Source organism: Pristis pectinata, chromosome 2 (genome assembly GCF_009764475.1).
Source record: "Pristis pectinata isolate sPriPec2 chromosome 2, sPriPec2.1.pri, whole genome shotgun sequence".
Classification (NCBI taxonomy): domain Eukaryota; kingdom Metazoa; phylum Chordata; class Chondrichthyes; order Rhinopristiformes; family Pristidae; genus Pristis; species Pristis pectinata.
Genome location: NC_067406.1, coordinates 123106693 through 123125416, shown reverse-complemented (window position 1 = coordinate 123125416; position 18724 = coordinate 123106693). Strand labels below are relative to the sequence as shown.

Here is an 18724-nt window from a genome sequence, read left to right as displayed (position 1 = left end):
GTGTACTTAAGGTCATGATTTATTATACATAAAAAAAGCATAAACACTTCATTATTGCACTTTTTTCAAAATGGATATGACAATTATTTTTGTTGCTCAATGACTAGCTAGATAAGCAGTAACATGGAAATCACACTACCTCTCAGCAATAAAATCATATAAAAAGACTTCAAGATGGCAAAATATCGAGTTATTCAATTGAATTTTCTCACAATTGCCATGAGTAATATACTCAGCACTAATGTCAAGTCTCAGTAATGACTGCCATAATAATAATGATGTGTGCAAAAACTATTCCAAGCTGAGTATATCTTGGTAAACTTAATTAATCAATTTTCCTTAGATTCAAATTCTTGTCAATGAAATCCAATAAAAGGAAACATTCTTCATCTTCCAGCAAATAAAGCAACCACAGTAATTAAAGTTGATTTTAAGCAAGTGGCACATAGGCTGCTGTCTTTGATGTCAGCTCTGCTGTCTTTGATGTCAGCTCTGCTTCCTCTCTCTCTCCAATCCCATCATATTGCACTGGATCATTTAGAATTCGCTGACCACTGCCACCTTGTTTAAAAAGAAATTCATATTAAGTTAGTTGAATTCTGAATTTATTTCAACAAGTTTAATGCAGTAGGTGGAGGCATATGATTGATCAGAATTTAAGCAAAGGATATGTCTCAATTAAATTAGCATGGATGGCTCCACCTGATAAATGGAGTGACTAAAAGGATTACATTGTGTAAATGGAAGACTGATCTGTGGTGACTCACTCAGTCAAGATCAGAATGCAAGTGAATGGACTGAAGTAGCCATTCAGAGATTTACCCAATCATTTGGGTTGTCTCTGGCAGGCAATGTGGCAAAGTAGGAGACCAGCCACTTTGCATCCATAAAAGTTCTTAATGCTGAGAGATAAGATGACACAAAAAGGGATTTTTCTGGCAGAGCCAGCGTTTTTTGCCCTCCTGAATGAACGTGAACTTAATCACTCTCAGAAATGATACATCAATTTTAACCATCAAGAACAACACCACGGTTCTGGAGTCACAATGTAGGTCAGTCCAGCAAGAGTAGCAGATTTCTTTAGCCAACAAAACTAGTGGGTTTTTATATCAATTCAGTTGTTTCATGATCACCATTACTGATGTTAGAATTTATTTAATGAAATGGATTTAAATTCACCAGCTGATGGAATATGACTCATTCCTTTAGATCAGTAACTTAAGCACTATGTTACTGTATGCTCAAGTACATAAATAACTAAATAAGACTGGTGCAGGTTCAAAAAGTAATCAATAATGTAAAGAATCTGGTCCTTACCTTTATGGGCTGGAATTGAAAAAAAATTGTAAAACTTTACTCATACAACACATTGATCAATGAGAACAGGCCAAATAAACTTGGTTTCAGTTGCAAGTGTAGAAGGTTGATGGGGCAATTCAGTTGAGGTCATCAAAGTAATTCAGGAGATTTGAGTGGATCAACAAAGAAACTGTGTCTAGCAGAGGAATCCAGAACAAGGAAATGTTACCTTAAAATCAGAGCTGGCCACTTGGGTACTAAAGTAGGCAAAGGTTTATGGGAAAATGGAACTCTCTAATCCAAAAAGGCAGAGCTTGATGGGTCAGTTCAAATATTCAAGATCGTAGAATTGAACACCATTGGTTCTGGATCATTGTTGAGCAAGTGTAGTTGAGTACACTTCAACCACTGTCCAACTGAATCATTGAACAGATGAGGGACAGAATGCCCTTATAATATTTGGGTTTCAAAACTTTTTGTCCGTTTGGTCAAGGTGGGAGCCAATATTTTTGAGCTGCCCACTGGCAATCATGAAGAAGGCACACCGTCATTAGGAGTTTGAGGAGATTCTGTCACCAAAGACTCTTTACAAATTTCTATAAATGTACGGTGGAGAGCATTCTAATGGGTTGCATCACAGCCTGATATGGAAGCTCCAATGCACAGGATCGCAAGAGGCTATGGAGGGTTATAGATTCAGTCAGCTCCATCATGGACACAACCCTCCCCATCATCAAGGACATCTTCAAGAGGCAGTGCCTCAAGGCGGCGGCGTCCATCACTAAAGACCCCCGCGATCCGGGACATGTCCACTTTTCGTTACTACCATTGGGGAGAGGGTTCAGGAGCTTGAAGACCCACACTCAATGATTCAGAAACAGCTTCTTCCCCAACACCATCAGATTTCTGAATGGTTCATGACCCATGAAATCTAACTCGCTATTCCTTTTTTGTGCACTATTTTTGTAAATTATAATAATTTTATGTCTTTGCACTGTACTGCTGCTGCAAAACAACAAATTTCACGTCATAAGTCAGTGATAATAAATCTGATTCCGATTCCGCCTCTCTATTAATGTGAGAGGTTTAACAATGGTTTTGCAGGTCCAGTACCTCAAAGCAACATTGGATTTCAGGGAAAGTAAAAAAGGTACAACAAACAGGACATTAATTCAACGCTGCCATTGGGTTTACAAGAAAAAACACGCTAGGGTACCAGAAGATAATTTCTATCAAATATTCATTCTAATGGCATTGAATAAATGCATGGTAAACCATACTGGACAGAAATTTTTTGATTCAACTTTAATTGCAGAATCTCACCAGACAAAAGAATTGTGCCTGTGCTGGCTCTTTGAATGAAATACAAACAAAAAAATGCTGAAAATACTCAGTGAGTCAGGCCACATGTATGGGAAGAGAAACAGATTTAATGTTTCCTGTGGAAGACCCTTTATTAGAACCAAGTTCTGAGGAAAGGTCTTTAACCTGAAACGTTGTTTCTCTTCCTGCAGGTGTGGCATGATTTGCCAAGTATTTCTAGCATTTTCTGTTTTTTTTATATTTTAGATTCCATGCATCTGTAGTTCTTTTTAATTTTCATTTACTGGCTCTTTGAATGAGTTGCCCGGTCATTCTCAATCCTCTGCACCTTCCTAATAGCACCACAAAGTATGAGTGTTTCAAGCAGACAGCTTTCTTTTGAAAGTATGAATTTGCTTCTATCACTTTTCCCAATACAATCTACATCAAAACTTGCTATTTAAAATGTCTCCTCAAATTGGTACTTGGCTGGGGCTTCAGTACCCAAAGATCTGTGAACTTAAGAGGAGTAAATAAAAAAAAGGGGAAATAAAAAGCATATCGGCACTGGCATTGGGATAGATGCCAGCCTTGAATTCTGGCTCATTTATAAATAATTCCATTTTGAACATGGTAATGGCTATGTTGGGCATTCTGGTTTAGAGCACATGTATTCAAGGCGGAGACAGGTTACTTTAAGGTCATTCATACTTTTTAATTCACTAGATACGGGCATCAGTGACAAAACAAATACTGTATTAATCCCTGATTACTCGCAAGAAAGTGATGTTGAATCATCTTGAAAGGCTTTATTTTATGTGGTGAAGGTTCAAAATTGTTAGGAAGGAGGTTCCAGGATTTTGGCACAGCGTGAAGAGAACGGCGATGCAAGTCCAGGTCAAGATGGTGGGCATTGTGGATGGGGAACATGGGCCTTCCCATACCCTTTCCCATTGTCCTTCTGGATAGAGCTCACAGATTTTGCTGGAGAAGTTTTGGTGAGTTAGCACAATGACCTGTACACATTGCAGCCACAATGAACTTATGGTGGCTGGAGAGGTAAACTTCTAAGCTGGTGAAATGAGGGTCAGTCAGGCTTTATCTGGAATGGATAAGACAGTGCTTTCATCACAGGAGTTTAGGAATGCAGCTTGTATTAAGCCAAAGCTTAAATGAGGCATGAACTCATTTCAGGGGCCAAACAACTTCTTTTTAACGTCAACATTGTAGTTTTTAATCCATAAGTGGATTTATAAACTTACTTTGCCAGTTACTGACTAACTCAATCATCTGAGGCTGATGGTCTTCTGTCATCAATGCCTGCTGCAAAGAGAAATGCTATTATTCAGTTTGATTTGTCTCAGTGCAAAAGAAAGAAGAAAAGTTGCACTTATAGAGTAATCTCCCCAGGCCATATTCAGTCACTTCATCTGATCAATGCCACAGCCAAGGGTCCCAAAAGCAAAATAAATAAATCACCATACTGCTGCTTTTTGCATTGTCAGTTGAGAGGGAGAAAAATATCACAGTACCAGTAGAACTCTCTCTCTTGTTGTCCTCAGCACTGTACCCAAGTTATTCCATTACCTTCTTCAAAAGCTCACACTGATCACTGTCCTTGCATACCACTGCCCACCACCAAAATCCCTTTCTTTTCTATCTTCAGAGGCCATCAACCTGAAAGGGTAATTGTGTGTGTTCACGTAATGTGGCTCAGCGTTTCCAGCAGTTTTTGTTTCCATTTAAGAGCTTTTAATACACAGACCAGAACTGAGCATGGGATTCAGATGAGGGGTCTACTTTCAGTTTTCAGCCCTGAGGAAATCATGGAATTTTACCCACAGTAGGTGGTTATGGAACCTGCTGTGCCCATGACAGCTATTTGTAAAGGTGTCCAAAATTTAGCTGAAGATCCAATTGCCACCCACCCCAACCATAAACCCAGCACATTAGTCCTCTTCACGCACAGTTTTAATGGCCTTCAGCACGTTCGCTTTCACCAATCTCTCAGGTGTGCACCCAACACCAATAATCTGACTATTGATTATTACACAGACTGACCTATGTTTTCCCATAAATTTGCTTTAATTACCATTGCCCTAATGAGTTAGGGATTTTAAATACATTTGCACTTGGATTTGCAGTTGACTACTCATTTTGAAGCTTGATTTGGTAATGAAAACAGTACCTTCTTAAAGTTAAAATTTACATTTTCTGGAAAGACGATAAATGGTATAAAATCAAAATAAATACTTTAAAGGTGCTTATAAAGTTGTTGGATGAAAACACCCTCAGGTGTTTTAATAGGATAAGACACAAAAAAAGCAGAACTACAATTGACTTCAGTAAACTAGATCTATGAAGGACTGTCAGCATTGCCCATCCCAATCATTGCTGGAAAATGTATGTGTGGACATTGGACAAGGACTACAAAACTAAAACCTATTTTGATGTCCTGTTGTTGAATTGTGTTCAGTTCTGGTCGCCTCATTATAGGAAGGATGTGGAAGCTTTAAAGAGGGTGCAGAGGAGATTTATCAGGATGCTGCCTGAATTGGAGAGCATGTCTTATGAGGACAGGTTGAGTGAGCTAGGGCTTTTCTCTTTGGAGAGGAGGATGAGAGGGGACTTGATAGAGGTGTACAAGATGATAAGAGGCATAGATTGAGTGGACAGTCAGAGACTTTTTCCCAGTGCAACAATGGCTAACATGAGGGGACATAATCTTAAAGTGATTGGAGGAAGGTATAAGGGGGATGTCAAGGGTAAGTTTTTTTTACACAGAGGGTGGTGGGTGTGTGGAATGCACTGCCTGCAGAGGTTGTAGGGGCAGATACATTAGGGATATTTAAGAAACTCTTAGATAGACACATGAATGATAGAAAAATAGGGGGCTATGTGGGAGTGAAGGGTTAGATAGATCCTAGAGCAGAATAAAATGTCAGCACAACATTGTGGGCCGAAGGGCCTGTACTGTGCTGTAGTGTTCTATGTTCTAACCAAAGAGCACTTACCTTTTTAATTATTCTATTGTAGGTCAAAACATGAATAAAAGAAAAATGAACAAAGTATGCATCCTTGCATTTATCATTTGGGGCACAACAAGCAATTTTAAACAAACAGACGAGTAATTTTGAGAACCATGACTCTGAGCATCAAACCTACCATTCCAGTTGTACTGTCATAGCACCCACAGATGGGGAGGCTTCGACAACCAAGATATGCTATGATGGTTGTCATCAGAATACCAACCACAGATGCCATTAATATGGTCATATTGGCTCCTTGAACAAGTTTACCAAGTATGTATTCCTGCAATGAAAGTAATGTGCATTTTATGTCCAATTTTGGTAAAAGAGCAAGATGCTGGTAAAATTCCCAGAATGAAGACTTGTTCTACACTCATTTGGCAAGCAACTGCAGGCTAAATAAACCAACCTTAGTCCTCCTCATTGTTCAGATAACCATATTTGGAAATTATTTCGTGTGGCTTCAGAGGAAGTGTCAGGCTCGATTGCTATGGCCTTCAATAGACATTCTGCCCACTTTGGAAGATCAATGATTAGAAATAGTTAGTAATGACTACCTATAACTAATAGTTACCTCACATACGAATCGGAAAATTAATACCCAGGAGACACAAGAGACTGCAAATGCTGGAATGTAGAGCAAAAGAACAAACTACTGGAGGAACTCAGCTGGTCGGGCAGCATCCATAGAGGGAAATGGACAGTCGATGTTTCAGGTCAAGACCCTTCATCTGAACTGAAAAAACAGAGGAGATGGCCAGTATAAAGAAGTGAGGGGAAGGGGTGTGGAAAGAGCTGGCAAGCGATAGATGAATTCAGATGAAGAGGGGCGATAGGCAGATGGAGTCAGGTGGGAGAGGGAAGGGTGAAGAAATCGACAGATGCTGAGAGGTGATAGGTGGGGGTAACAAAGGGCTGCAGATGATGGAATCTGATAGAAAAGGAAGGTGGAGCATGGAACCGAAAAAGAAAGGTAGGGTAGGGAGATGGGAACAGTGGGGGTAGAGATGCCGTGGGAGGAGTATATTGGTGATGGGCAGATGTAGGTGGAGGAGGGGAAAAAAAGTGGATGATAGGAGTGGGGTGTGTGTAGGAGGAGCTGGGTAGATCAGAAGGAGGGAGAGAGGGACAAAGGGGGAGCAAGTTACCTGAAACTGGAGAACTTAATGTTCATGCCATCAGACTGTAAACTACCCAGGTGGAATATGAGGTGCTGTTCCTCTTGTAATTAATACCCAGATATAACAAGCAATTGAAAAGGGAAACAACACATGAAAATATCTTGCCCTAATTGTAGAGGACTTTGCGAAAACCATACCTGAAGTATTGCATACAGTTTTGGTCTCCCTGTCTTAGTAATGGAACCAGCGTAAGAAAAAAAAAATCAATAAAATGCTCTATTTACTTTAAAATCTGATAACCCTCTATCCAGTTACCCAGAAATCCTGCTGATTCAGCATCTGGCTCACAGGTGATGTTTTCCGTACAATCCTCAAACTCATCAGCACCGCAATTCCCACACTCCCTTTAAGCTTACCAGATTCACTGGAAAAATATTATAAATACTGTATAACATTTTAAAAAACTGAATTAAAATTGTGTTGGAATAACATCTAATAGTCCAGAAAATCTGTCAACTGGCACCAAAGTCCCATGTGTGCTGGATTATCAGTTTTACCGTACTACATAGAATATTGAGGTGAGAGGTTTGTCTGATGATTAAAGACAGAGTAGAATGGGTCTAGGTTCTCTGGGGTTGAGAAGCTTGAGAGATGATCTCATGGAAACAAAAGACACGGAAAAGACATGAGAGGGTGGATTCTGAGATGTCATTTCTCCCTGGATGGAACATTCAGAATCAGCAGTTATAGTCTCAGAATAAGCAGTTAGATGTTTTAGACTGAGATAAGGATAAATTTCTTCACCAGGAGAGTTGCAAATCTTTTGGAATTCTCTACTACAGAGGCACATGAATGCTCAGTTGTTGAATATGCTCAAGGTTGAGATGGAGAGACCACTAAAAACTACATACAGCATGTCGCGGAGTTTCTCCAGAATCCACTAGGGTTATTATATCACCCCTAAAACCCAAGTAGACACAGGATGGTCACCATTGAGATCATGGTGAAGGCAGTTTACTATGCTATTAATGTACAGAAGATCCTCAAAGTTACCCCCAACAATTAATTCAATTGCTTTGACAAAACTGAAGCAAGTCCCATGAGATGTTGTGAGTGCCTACTTTATCACACAATAACTATGGGCATGTTACTCTGTCCTAATGGACCTCTTGGGCTACCATTTTTGACCAACTCCCTCTTTAGAAGCTGTGCCTTGCAAATCTTCTGCCTATCTTCTCTCAGGATTCTGGAATACCTTCCATCCGTTGAGATTTATTAAAATTTTAAAGCCTCAAGACTTCCACCTAATTTATACCAAAGTCATTAATTTTACCTTGGTTAACTGTCTGGGGAGGACACACTGGTCATTTGTTTGCTAATGAAAACCTGAGGGGGTGTAATCGTTTCCGAATGCTTATTAATTAAAATCAGTGAACTAAATACATAAATTTACATTTCCCTTTCTTTTTATCCTACATTCCCCAGATGGTTCAATGCATTAGTATGCAAGTTGGTAAATTGATTGATCAGATCAATGATTTCATGTGTGGTGGGTTTCTACACTATGCCCAAAAGCAAAGTCAAACAAATAGATCTAGACCTTCAATGCACTGATCTTTTTTCAAAAAAATAATTGCATTTTCCTCAGCAGTCTTATTTTAAATAATTATTCATGATTCAACAAAATGTCCATTTTTCTGTGTATTTCATTCTCCTATTTCCATCCCACTCCCCTCTCCCACTGGCAAGTGAGTCAATCAAAAAAAGGCTGTACATTTCCTTTCAAATATAACACTCAGGTAGTCAATTAGTCTCTTCAATCTCATCCAAAAAAAAACTAGGAGAATAGCCAAAATCATCAGCAGTGTTTCATTTAAAAAAAAAGCCAAAAGTGCTGTCTGTGTGGAGTTTGCACGTTCTCCCTGTGTCTACATGGGTACCTCTGGAATTGTCATCCTTATATGTTGTAAGAAAATATGAAAAATACAAAATATGTAGACTTCTCCTCAGGTTCTTTTTCCACTTTTGAAAACTTCAGGAAGTTTTCCCTTCCAGTTTTTGCATATCACTCTTTTATGCAGCTCCACAGCTAAACAGATTATATTATAAATTTAGCAGCGTCATGCAATGTGGAAATTCCCTGCATAATAAAAGTGTTTTGCATAGCAAACTAATCTAAAGGCACACAGCCATTTTACACATCATAATTCATATAAAGTATTTGAAGCTTGTGATCTGCAGAACAAAGAACACCATGCAAACCAAAAAAAAATCCTCCTTTCAAAAAAGCTTACCAAATGTATGACATCGCTGGGTTTATGTTGGAATACTTCATCATCATCTTCACCATAGCTCAATGTCAATGCTGCATATATGATTAAAACAGTTGTGGTTATCCAAGAAAGTACAGCTGAGGCAATCATAGCATGCACCTAAAGATAGAATGCAAAGAAAAGCAATATAAACAGTGAAACAAGTTTAAACACCACTAGATAGCACTACCATTGATACAATATACATAACATTATTGGCAGTTTTAATACAGAGCTGGCATTTTACTAATATTAAGACTAATCTTTCTGAAACCTACTCACTTGGCCTTTCCTGCTAGTTTTGCTTTAATAGGGGGTCATGGAAATATAGTTGGACAGGGATTGATCGACAGCATAGGAATGTCATTTTAATACAATCCATTCAGAATTTACCACATTGTTTGTGATTCAGTAGCATTTGTAAAGAGAGTAGTTTCTAAATATTGGCTTGAGTATCATATGTATGTGCTGTTTACAAATTACACAAGTGTTTTTCTGGCATTTTATTTTTTCTGAAATAAAGCATAGAATTACTTTAGGCTCCTGCTAAGCATGGAAGTGTGCAGAATATTTAGCACATATTTAACAACACTTGAAAGTGCACAGTAAGGTGATTGAAAACTGCTCCCCAGATTCTTCAGTCTTAAGTTTTTTCCACATTTTTTTAACCAGTTTTGGAGGATCTTGACAACATCACTGATGCACATACAAATGATTTGTAAAATACAGGAAGCAATAAGACAGGCTCTTCTGGTCAATACACATACATAATTACTCTTAATGCTGTTAAGTGAACCTTCCGAACTTCAGAACATAGGAAGCTTTTCTGGAGAGCATTATATATTCAAGACTGACCCTGGTGCCTCAGTAAAAATTCACAATATGATTTAATTCGAAGCAAGACATTATCATACTCCTCTGAAGGCATCCACATGTTTGTTCTGTCATGAACCAGCAACAAAAGAAACACACTGAGCATGATTCAGTGTTAAAAACTATTTTATTAATCACTACTTATGATAATATGAAAAATAGAAGTAAAAATGTTAGTATGTTAGAATTCAAAAATGTTAAACCTTGAACGTTAACCCCAAAACTAAACTCTTCGTGTGTGTGTGACAAAGTCCCAAACTCCAAGTTCAGGAATGGTTCTCAAAGTTCAGTTCCGCAAGCCATAAGGTGAAACATGAGCAAGGGCTTCTTCAACAACCACCGTTGTCTGAAGATAAGACGTAGACGTAGAGAAACATAGAGAGAGTAAATACGAAATCCAAATGTTCCACGATGGAACCCAAACGACACTTCAGTGTTTACTTGGTAGTGACTTCCTCACCCCGAAAAGCATCCGAATCGTGGTCGTCCACACACAAATACCTGTTTCCTTCTACAGGTCAGCAACAAAGTGAACTCCATCGGATTACTTCCAATTTCCATACATGGATTTCTGTGGCAGACACAGTTATTGTTTCTCATCCATTGATAGAGAACACTAGCAGGCTGGTGTCTCTCTCCCTTCTCTCTCTCTCTCCTTTCTTCTTCTTCTTCTTCTTCTTCTTCTTCAACGACATCATTACGTCCTTTATCTTCTATTGATGTAAGCACGCCACACACACACACACACACACACACACACACACACACACACACACACACACACACACACACACACTCTCTCTCTCTCTCTATCTATCTTAAAGGGACATTCACTGAGTCCGTAACAGTTCTAAAGCTTGATATTGAACTAATCAAACAGTGGGTTACCTGGGAGTCTTATAATTGCCCAAGCTACTGCTTGAGATTCCAAAAATGAACTTTGCATACAATATTATAGTCTACTTTGAATCTAACTTAAGACAAACCAAGTACTTGAGGAACATATTACTATGCTTGGAAAAATATCCACTGACTCATTCTAAGTATGCTCAGTTCATGGGGTTTGGAGGTTTTAGGCAGGGAGAAAGGATGAAACTCTTAACTGGTTATGCACAAAGATTAAGTGGGCAGGTCTCCTGATCTCCTCAACCAAAATAAGTGGTATTTGTTAGACTCATTGTTTCAGTTAATAAACCAGTTAGATAATTTTTCCTTACACAACGGTAATGTGCGATTTTTTTTCTCCTTATGCAAAAGACTTACAAGAATGGGATTCTTTTTCTGAGAGGAAAATAATGCCAGAACTCCTGGAAATGCCATTGCCTGAAAAAGCAAGCAAATGTTACATTGGTTCATGGAACAAATATAAAATCACATTAAAGAAGTTTAAATTATTTTGGGTTTACCATGCCTGTCCAGATGGGTATTCTAGTCCTGCGGAGCACTGAATCTTTCCTCATTAATCCATCTATGAAGCCACATACGACACAGACAGTAGAACAAGCTATCTGCAAAATTCCCAGTGGAATCACACCACGCTGATTAAATATGAAGTATCTGTAACGTGCCATTATTAGAACTTATGAAGGTGGGAGAAACACCAACAACCTCACTAAAAGTCAATAATATCTGGAGGTTGAAAGCAAAGAGGTCTTCAACTCACAGCCTAGGAGGGAAAAGAAAAAAGGGTTATACACCATTCACATCTGCTTACATGTTAAATTCTTCTGTTGTGATTTACTGTCACGAGGAATATAGTTATAATCTGCAATAATTTAGCATGGAAGCATCGTACAGTGGAATGCAAGTCAGAAGTGACCTGTAGAAAACTGTCCTCAATCACGTGCTAAAAATTCAATATAGTACCACTACTGAACTAAGTATCAGAAGTGGACTTCAATGTGAAGCTACTGTTTGCAATAGGAATGAATTTCTATTCCATCGAGTCTATGCTGACACATTCAAACAGCAATCTATTTTATCCCATCACTTGGCTAGTTCCCAGGTCCTTGCAATTGCTTCTCCAAATGTGCTTGCAGTTCCTTTTTGAAGGCCATCACTGAATCTGCTTTTGACATCTAATAAGGCAGTGAATTCCAAATCCAACCACTCACTGTGTAAACAAAGTATTTCCTCCCTTCACTTTGGGTTCCTTTGCCAATCAACTCAAATCTATGGCCTTTGATTACCAACCATTATGACACAGGAAACATTTTCTCTTTATTTACTCTATCCAAATTATACATGATTTTAAACAGCTCAAAAATCAAACCTTTTCTGAGTTAGCTAAGTTTCATCACCATGATCTCTCATCTCTGGAATAACAGTACCTTACTGAAGTTTGGTGGCCATAGATAGATAGAATACTGCAGGAATTTTTGCAAGCATGAATTAAAATCATATGTGTTTCTAAGTGGAGATTGATTATTTTACTATTTTTAAAATGGAGGGAAGAAATCAACTGAAATAGATTTCCTTATTAGCTGGGAACAATGGATTTTAAAAGCTTTACTGCAGATTTTTGATAGCCAGGTCTAATTTATAATGGCATTTGCAAAGAATTGAGGGCATTTATGTCCTGCAAGTGTGAGCGAATTGATGGTGCAGACAGCTCTTGACTCATGAATTACCAAGCAATTGGACGATCAGTTGAAAAAGCACAATTTACATCTTCGCACAACATAAAACTTTACTTTTGCTTAAAATCAAATATGATAAGTAATATCATTAATTGATGTGTATGTGAATTTCAAAGATTGCTTCAAGTGATTTGTCTCCTCATTGTCCAGCCAAAGCCATAGATGATCATCAGAGATAATTTAGAAGGATTTGTTGAGAGGAACATTAAAAACTAAACTGCCTTTTAAACAGTTGACCAGTTTGTACCCTTTCCTCTTTGGCTTGCTTGCTTTCAAAAGCTCCCCAGGTTGTGGACTGAAGCTTCATTTTAGAATTGAGCACTTGCAGCATTGTTAGAAGTCAGATGGGACATTAAACCATCATCTTCTCTGGCAAGCTGTATACATAAATGTTCTTGTGTGAAGATAACTCTATAGCTCTTTGCTACGTTATGATTTGCAACCAAATGCACTATACAATAGCAAGGTTAACTTCCTAAATCACCCAACACCTGACCTTTTTTTTAAGTAATAGCTGAACCACGTTTACTACCCTAAACATACAGATCGATGTTACTGAACAAGATTTTTAAAGATTATTTGCATTAGACAGTATATTCATTGTCACATTGAAACATCCCAAAACATTTCACAATATGAAATACAGTGTGTAAGTACTGATGTACATAACCAAACATATCCCACCAACCAATGAGTGATGAGCTTCTCTTGCTGCATTGGTTACAAAAGGAAGGCCAAATATCCTCAAGGAGGGCTATGAAATGGAAAAGAATCTAAATATTAAGAATTTGTATCTCATGTATTTCCAAAATCCAATTTGTAGTCTCCTGGATTATACGAAACAAAGGCATAAATAGGTCTTTTTCTGATAGGAAAGATGTGTGTCACAGGGGACGGTGCTCAACCTCAACTTTTTACAATTTCTAAAAATGACTTGGATGAAGGCACCAAAGGTATGGTTGGTAAATTTGCTGAGGATGCAAAGGTTGGTAGGAAAGTAAGTTAGGAAGAGGATATAAAGAGGCTACAAAAGATACAGGTAGGTTAAGTGAGTGAGAAAAGATTGAGCAAATGGTGTGTAATGTGAGAAAATATGAAGCACTCCATTTTGGCAGGAAAAATCAAAAACAAGCGTATTATCTAAATGGTGAGAGATTGCAGACCTCTCAGATGCAGAGCGATCTGGGTGTTCTATTGTATGATTTACAAATGGATAGTATGTAGGTACAGCAAGCAAGCAGAAAAACTAACTAGAATATTATCATTTAGAGGTCATCCCCAGGTTATGAACACTCAACTTATGGACACCCCTACATATGATCCAGCTCCCTTAATATTATAAAATTCAAAAGTCTGATGTGTGTACATACGTTCATCCCTGTAGACGGCAGAAACTAGTTTCCTCTCTCACAAGATCACAAGGTCACAAGACAAGGGAGCCAGAAGTAGGCCATTCAGCCCATCGAGTCTGCTCCAAAGAAAAGGGAAAAAAGAAAAAGAAATGAGAAATTTGGGGGGGGGGGGGGTGGAGAAAACACTATTCTAACCCCAATTTCCAGCCTTATCCCCATATCCCTTGATACCCCGACTATTTAGATATCTATCTATCTCTTCCTTAAACGCCTCCAATGATCTGGCCTCCACTGCTGTACGTGGCAAGGAATTCCACAAATTCACCACCCTCTGGCTAAAGAAATTTCTCCTCATCTCTGTTTTAAACCTGTACCCTCTAATTCTAAGATTGTGCCCTCTGGTCCTGGACTCACCCACCAAAGGAAACAGCTTGACCACATCTACTCTGTCCAGTCCTTTCAACATTTTAAATGTCTCTCTGAGGTCCCCTCTCATTCTTCTGTACTCCAGTGAGCACAGTCCAAGAACTGACAATCGCTCATCATATGTAAGCCCTTTCTTTCCGGGAATCATCCTTGTAAATCTCCTCTGAACCCTCTCCAACATCAGCACATCTTTCCTAAGATATGGGGCCCAAAACTGTGCACAGTATTCCAAATGAGGCCTCACTAGTGCCCCATAGAGCCTCATCAACACTTCCTTACTTTTATACACTATACCTCTCGAAATGAATGCCAACATAGCATTCACTTTCTTTACCACCGATCCGACCTGGTGGTTAACCTTTAAGGTATCCTGCACGAGTACCCCCAAGTCCCTTTGTACTTCAGTACTTTGAATTTTCTCTCCTCCTAGATAATAATCTGCCCGTTTATTTCTGTTTCCAAAGTGAACAACTGCACATTTCTCAACATTGAATCTCATCTGCCATTTCCTTTCCCATTCTCCTAAACTATCTAGGTCTCTCTGCAACCTTCCTGTCTCCTCAATACTCTCTACTCCTCCACCTATCTTGGTGTCATCCGCAAACTTAGCCACAAAACCACTTACTCCATCATCCAAATCGTTAATGTACAAGGTGAAAAGAAGCGGCCCCAACACCGATCCCTGCGGAACACCGCTAGTAACCGGTAGCCAACCAGAACAAGATCCTTTTATTCCCACCCTTTGCTTCCTGCCAACGCTCCACCCATTCTGTTATCCTACCTGTAATTCCATGAGCTCTCATCTTATTAATCATTCTCTTGTGCGGCACCTTGTCGAAGGCCTTTTGAAAGTCTAAATACACAACATCTACCGCCTCTCCCTTATCCACCCTACCTGAGATTTCTTCAAAAAACTCCAATAGGTTGGTCAGGCAGGATCTTCCCTTCACAAAACCATGTTGGCTAGGACCTATCTTGCCTTGCGCCTCTAGGTATTCCATAACCTCATCCTTGAGGATCGATTCCAATAACTTTCCCACCACTGACGTCAGACTAATAGGTCTGTAATTTCCTTTATGCTGCCTTCCACCTTTCCACTTTCAGTAATTGTTCTTTCTTTTTATCAATTTTGTGTGTTTTTGATACCATTCAATACAATACTGTGGAGATATGGTTACCAATGATTTTGTGTATTTTCCAGCTTATGGACAGAATTGACTTATGAATGTCTGTAAAAACAGAACTCATTCATTACCTGGGGATGTCCTGTATTGCTAGGGGAATTGAGTGTCAATGTAGAGAGGTTATAGTTCAACTATAAAAGCACAAGTAAGACCACATAGAGTCATAGAGCACTACAGCACAGAAACAGGCCATTTGGCCCATCTCGGTTGAGTGAGCTAGGGCTTTTCTCTTTGGAGAGGAGGAGGATGGGAGATGACTTGATAGAGGTGTACAAGATGATAAGAGGCATAGATTGAGTGGACAGTCAGAGACTTTTTCCCGGGGCGACAATGGCTAACACGAGAGGACATAATTTTAAGGTGATTGGAGGAAGATATAAGGGGGATGTCAAGGGTAAGTTTTTTTCTTTACACAGAGAGTGGTGGGTGCATGGAAAACACTGCTGGCAGAGGTTGTGGGGACAGATACATTAGGGAGATTTAAGAGACTCTTAGATAGACAGGTGAATGATAGAGAAATGGGGGGGCTATGTTGAAGGGAAGGGTTAGATAGATCTTAGAGCAGGATAAAATGTTGGCACAACATTGTGGGCCAAAGGGCCTCTACTGTGCTGTAATGCTCTACGTTCTACGTAGTCCATGCCGACCTGGTTTTCTGCCTACTCCCATCTACCTGCACCCGGACCATACCCTCCATACCTCTCTCATCCATGCACCTATCCAAACTTCTCTTAAATATTACAATTGAACCTGCATCTACCACTTCTTCCACACTTGTTCCACACTCACCACCCTCTGAGTGAAATAGTTCCCCCTCAGATTCCCCTTAACTATTTCACCTTTCATCCTAAACCTATGACCTCCACTTCTAGTCTCACCCAAGCGGAAAAACCTGCGTGCACTCACCCTATCTATAATTTTGTATACTTCTATACAGATCTCCCCTCATTCTCCTGTGCTCCAGGGAATGAAGTACTAACCTATTCAACCTATCTCTTTAACTCAGGTCTTCAAGTCCCGGCAACATCCATGTAAATTTTCTCTACACTCTTTCAAGCTTATTGATATCTTTCCTGTAGGTAGGTGACCAGAACTTCACACAATAATTTAAGTTTGGCCTCACCAACGTCTTATCCAACTTCAACATAACATCCCAACTCCTGTACTCAACACCCTGATTTATGAAGGCCAATGTGCCAAAAGCTCTCTTTACAACCCTATTTACCTGTGATGCCATTTTCAAGGAATTATGGATATGTATTCCCAGGTCCCTTTGTTCCACCACACACCTCAAAGCCCTACCATTCACTGTGTAAGTCTTACCCTGGTTTGTCCTCACACTTGTCTGCATTAAATTCCATCTGCCATTTTTCAGCCCATTTTCCCAGCTGGTCCAGATCACTTTGCAAACTTTGATGGACTCCCTCGCTATCCACTACGCCCCCCCACATGTGGAGTACTGTATATAGTATTGGTCTCCTTAGTTAAGAAAGGATAGTAATGCATTGGAAGCAGTTTAGTGAAGGTTTACTAGTTTAATACCTGGAATGTGCATGTTGTCCTGTGAGGAAAGATTGGATAGGCTGTGCTTGTACCCTGCTGGTATCCAGAAGAATGAGAGGGAATGTGATTGAAAGGTGTATCATCCTGAGAGGTTTTGAAAGAATCTTACACAGGTTGTCAACTTAAGACAGATAAGGGAAAATTTTCTCAGACGGCTGTGAATCTTTGGAACTCTCTTCCTCAAAGGACAATGGAACCAAAGTATTTGATTTTTATTTAAGGCAGAGATGGATGGATACTCGATAAGAGGGTGAAAAGTCACTGCAGCTGGACTGAAACATGGACTGGAGGTTTCAGTCAGATCAGCCATGATTTTATTAAATCATGGAGCAGGCTTGAGGGGCCAAGTAGACTACTCCTGCCCCTAATTCCTATGTTCATATTAAAATGATCAAGGTAGATAGGCGAATTTTACGTCGATGTTATTAGTTACATCTATGGGAAATGAGAGGAAGGCTTTTAACAACTCCAACTAAACTCCATCGCCGGCTGTTGCACAAAAGACCTGTTAGCTGTTTTCCTAATATCACCCAATACTAAAAAAGATCAAGATGGGCAAGTTTCTAAATACTTACGATTGTAATGTTGCAGCAACATGCCGCCGCCCCAGCTCATAATACAAGAAGCATTATGATCCTTTTGACGTTATTCACCCAATGCCTTACCCAGGCTCCCCAACCTGATTTTCATCAGGACGACTGAACATCGCCCATTCCCCCAGCTGGAGCAAAGCTGCCTCACGTCCAGACTCGGCCGCCGCAACAAAGGGAGAATTGCCTCCAAATAGATCCACAGGGAACAGGTACCGCCCAATCAACGCACGAGTGGTTCATTTACCTGGTCTTTAAGGAGTATTTACTTCCTCCTAAACTTCAGCAGATTATATAGTTTTTGCCTGTTCCCTTTGGAGAAGTCGTAGAACATAGTTTGCCTCCTTTCTTCTCAGACCAACTCTCTATCTAACTCTCTCTCTCTCTCTCTCTCTCTCTCAGCACTTACCAACCCACCGTCTCCTGTGCCAGGCTCTTCCTGTAACCCCAGGTCCAAGAGCTCAACAGGAACACCTCATTAACCCTGTCCAACCCACGCAAGGGCACGGCCACAACAAGGAACTGGCTGTCTTGCAGCTCCTGCTTTTTAATCCCCTCATTTCCTTTTGTTTCCACTTTATCACAATCTGTTACTAATTCATTTACTTACACGTTATATAAGACTTGGTTATCTTCCTTTCCTCTTAATTCCACACTTGCACTGCACGGATTTGCCCAGATTCTCCGATTATCGGCAGGGTTCAAAGTTACAAAATCTCTAAACACGTAGTTATTTAAAAAAATAACGATTTTACCGGTATGCTTTATAAATAAAAAGTCTACAGAATTATTTAGTGCTTTTCTTGTAGGTATCCTGGATAAAATGGGATTCCTGATTGTGGTCATATCCAAGGTTCCGCAAATAGTACAGCTGTTTCTCCCTTTCCCCCCAACTCGATAAAACCAAATTTTAAATGATTAGAGGGAGCAAGGATTATACTCACCGTTGCTTCTGTCAATGATAGGGACTGAAAAACAAAACTGCAGATGCTGAAAATCTGAAACAAAATCAGGCAGCATTTGCGGCAAGAGGG

The 18724-nt window shown here is 39.6% G+C and overlaps 1 protein-coding gene across 6 annotated transcripts; it reads right to left on the bottom strand.

Moving 5' to 3' along the window:
- Window position 1: 1 nt before the first annotated feature.
- zgc:113425 (uncharacterized protein LOC541425 homolog) lies at window positions 2-18724 on the bottom strand. Of its 6 annotated transcripts, none has more exons than XM_052032194.1 (8): window positions 18635-18724; window positions 13946-14043; window positions 11343-11602; window positions 11200-11259; window positions 9046-9183; window positions 5767-5913; window positions 3864-3924; window positions 2-561 (listed from the first exon to the last, which is right to left on the bottom strand). In XM_052032194.1, the coding sequence occupies exons 3-8, from the start codon at window positions 11505-11507 to the stop codon at window positions 431-433; spliced, it is 702 nt and encodes a 233-aa protein (XP_051888154.1). In that variant the 5' UTR covers window positions 11508-11602; window positions 13946-14043; window positions 18635-18724; the 3' UTR covers window positions 2-430. The 6 variants fall into 6 exon arrangements, with proteins under 6 accessions (XP_051888154.1, XP_051888146.1, XP_051888191.1 ...); XM_052032186.1 differs by lacking the exon at window positions 18635-18724 and adding an exon at window positions 17938-18085; XM_052032231.1 differs by lacking the exon at window positions 18635-18724 and adding an exon at window positions 17938-18085 and having other exon boundaries at window positions 3864-3921.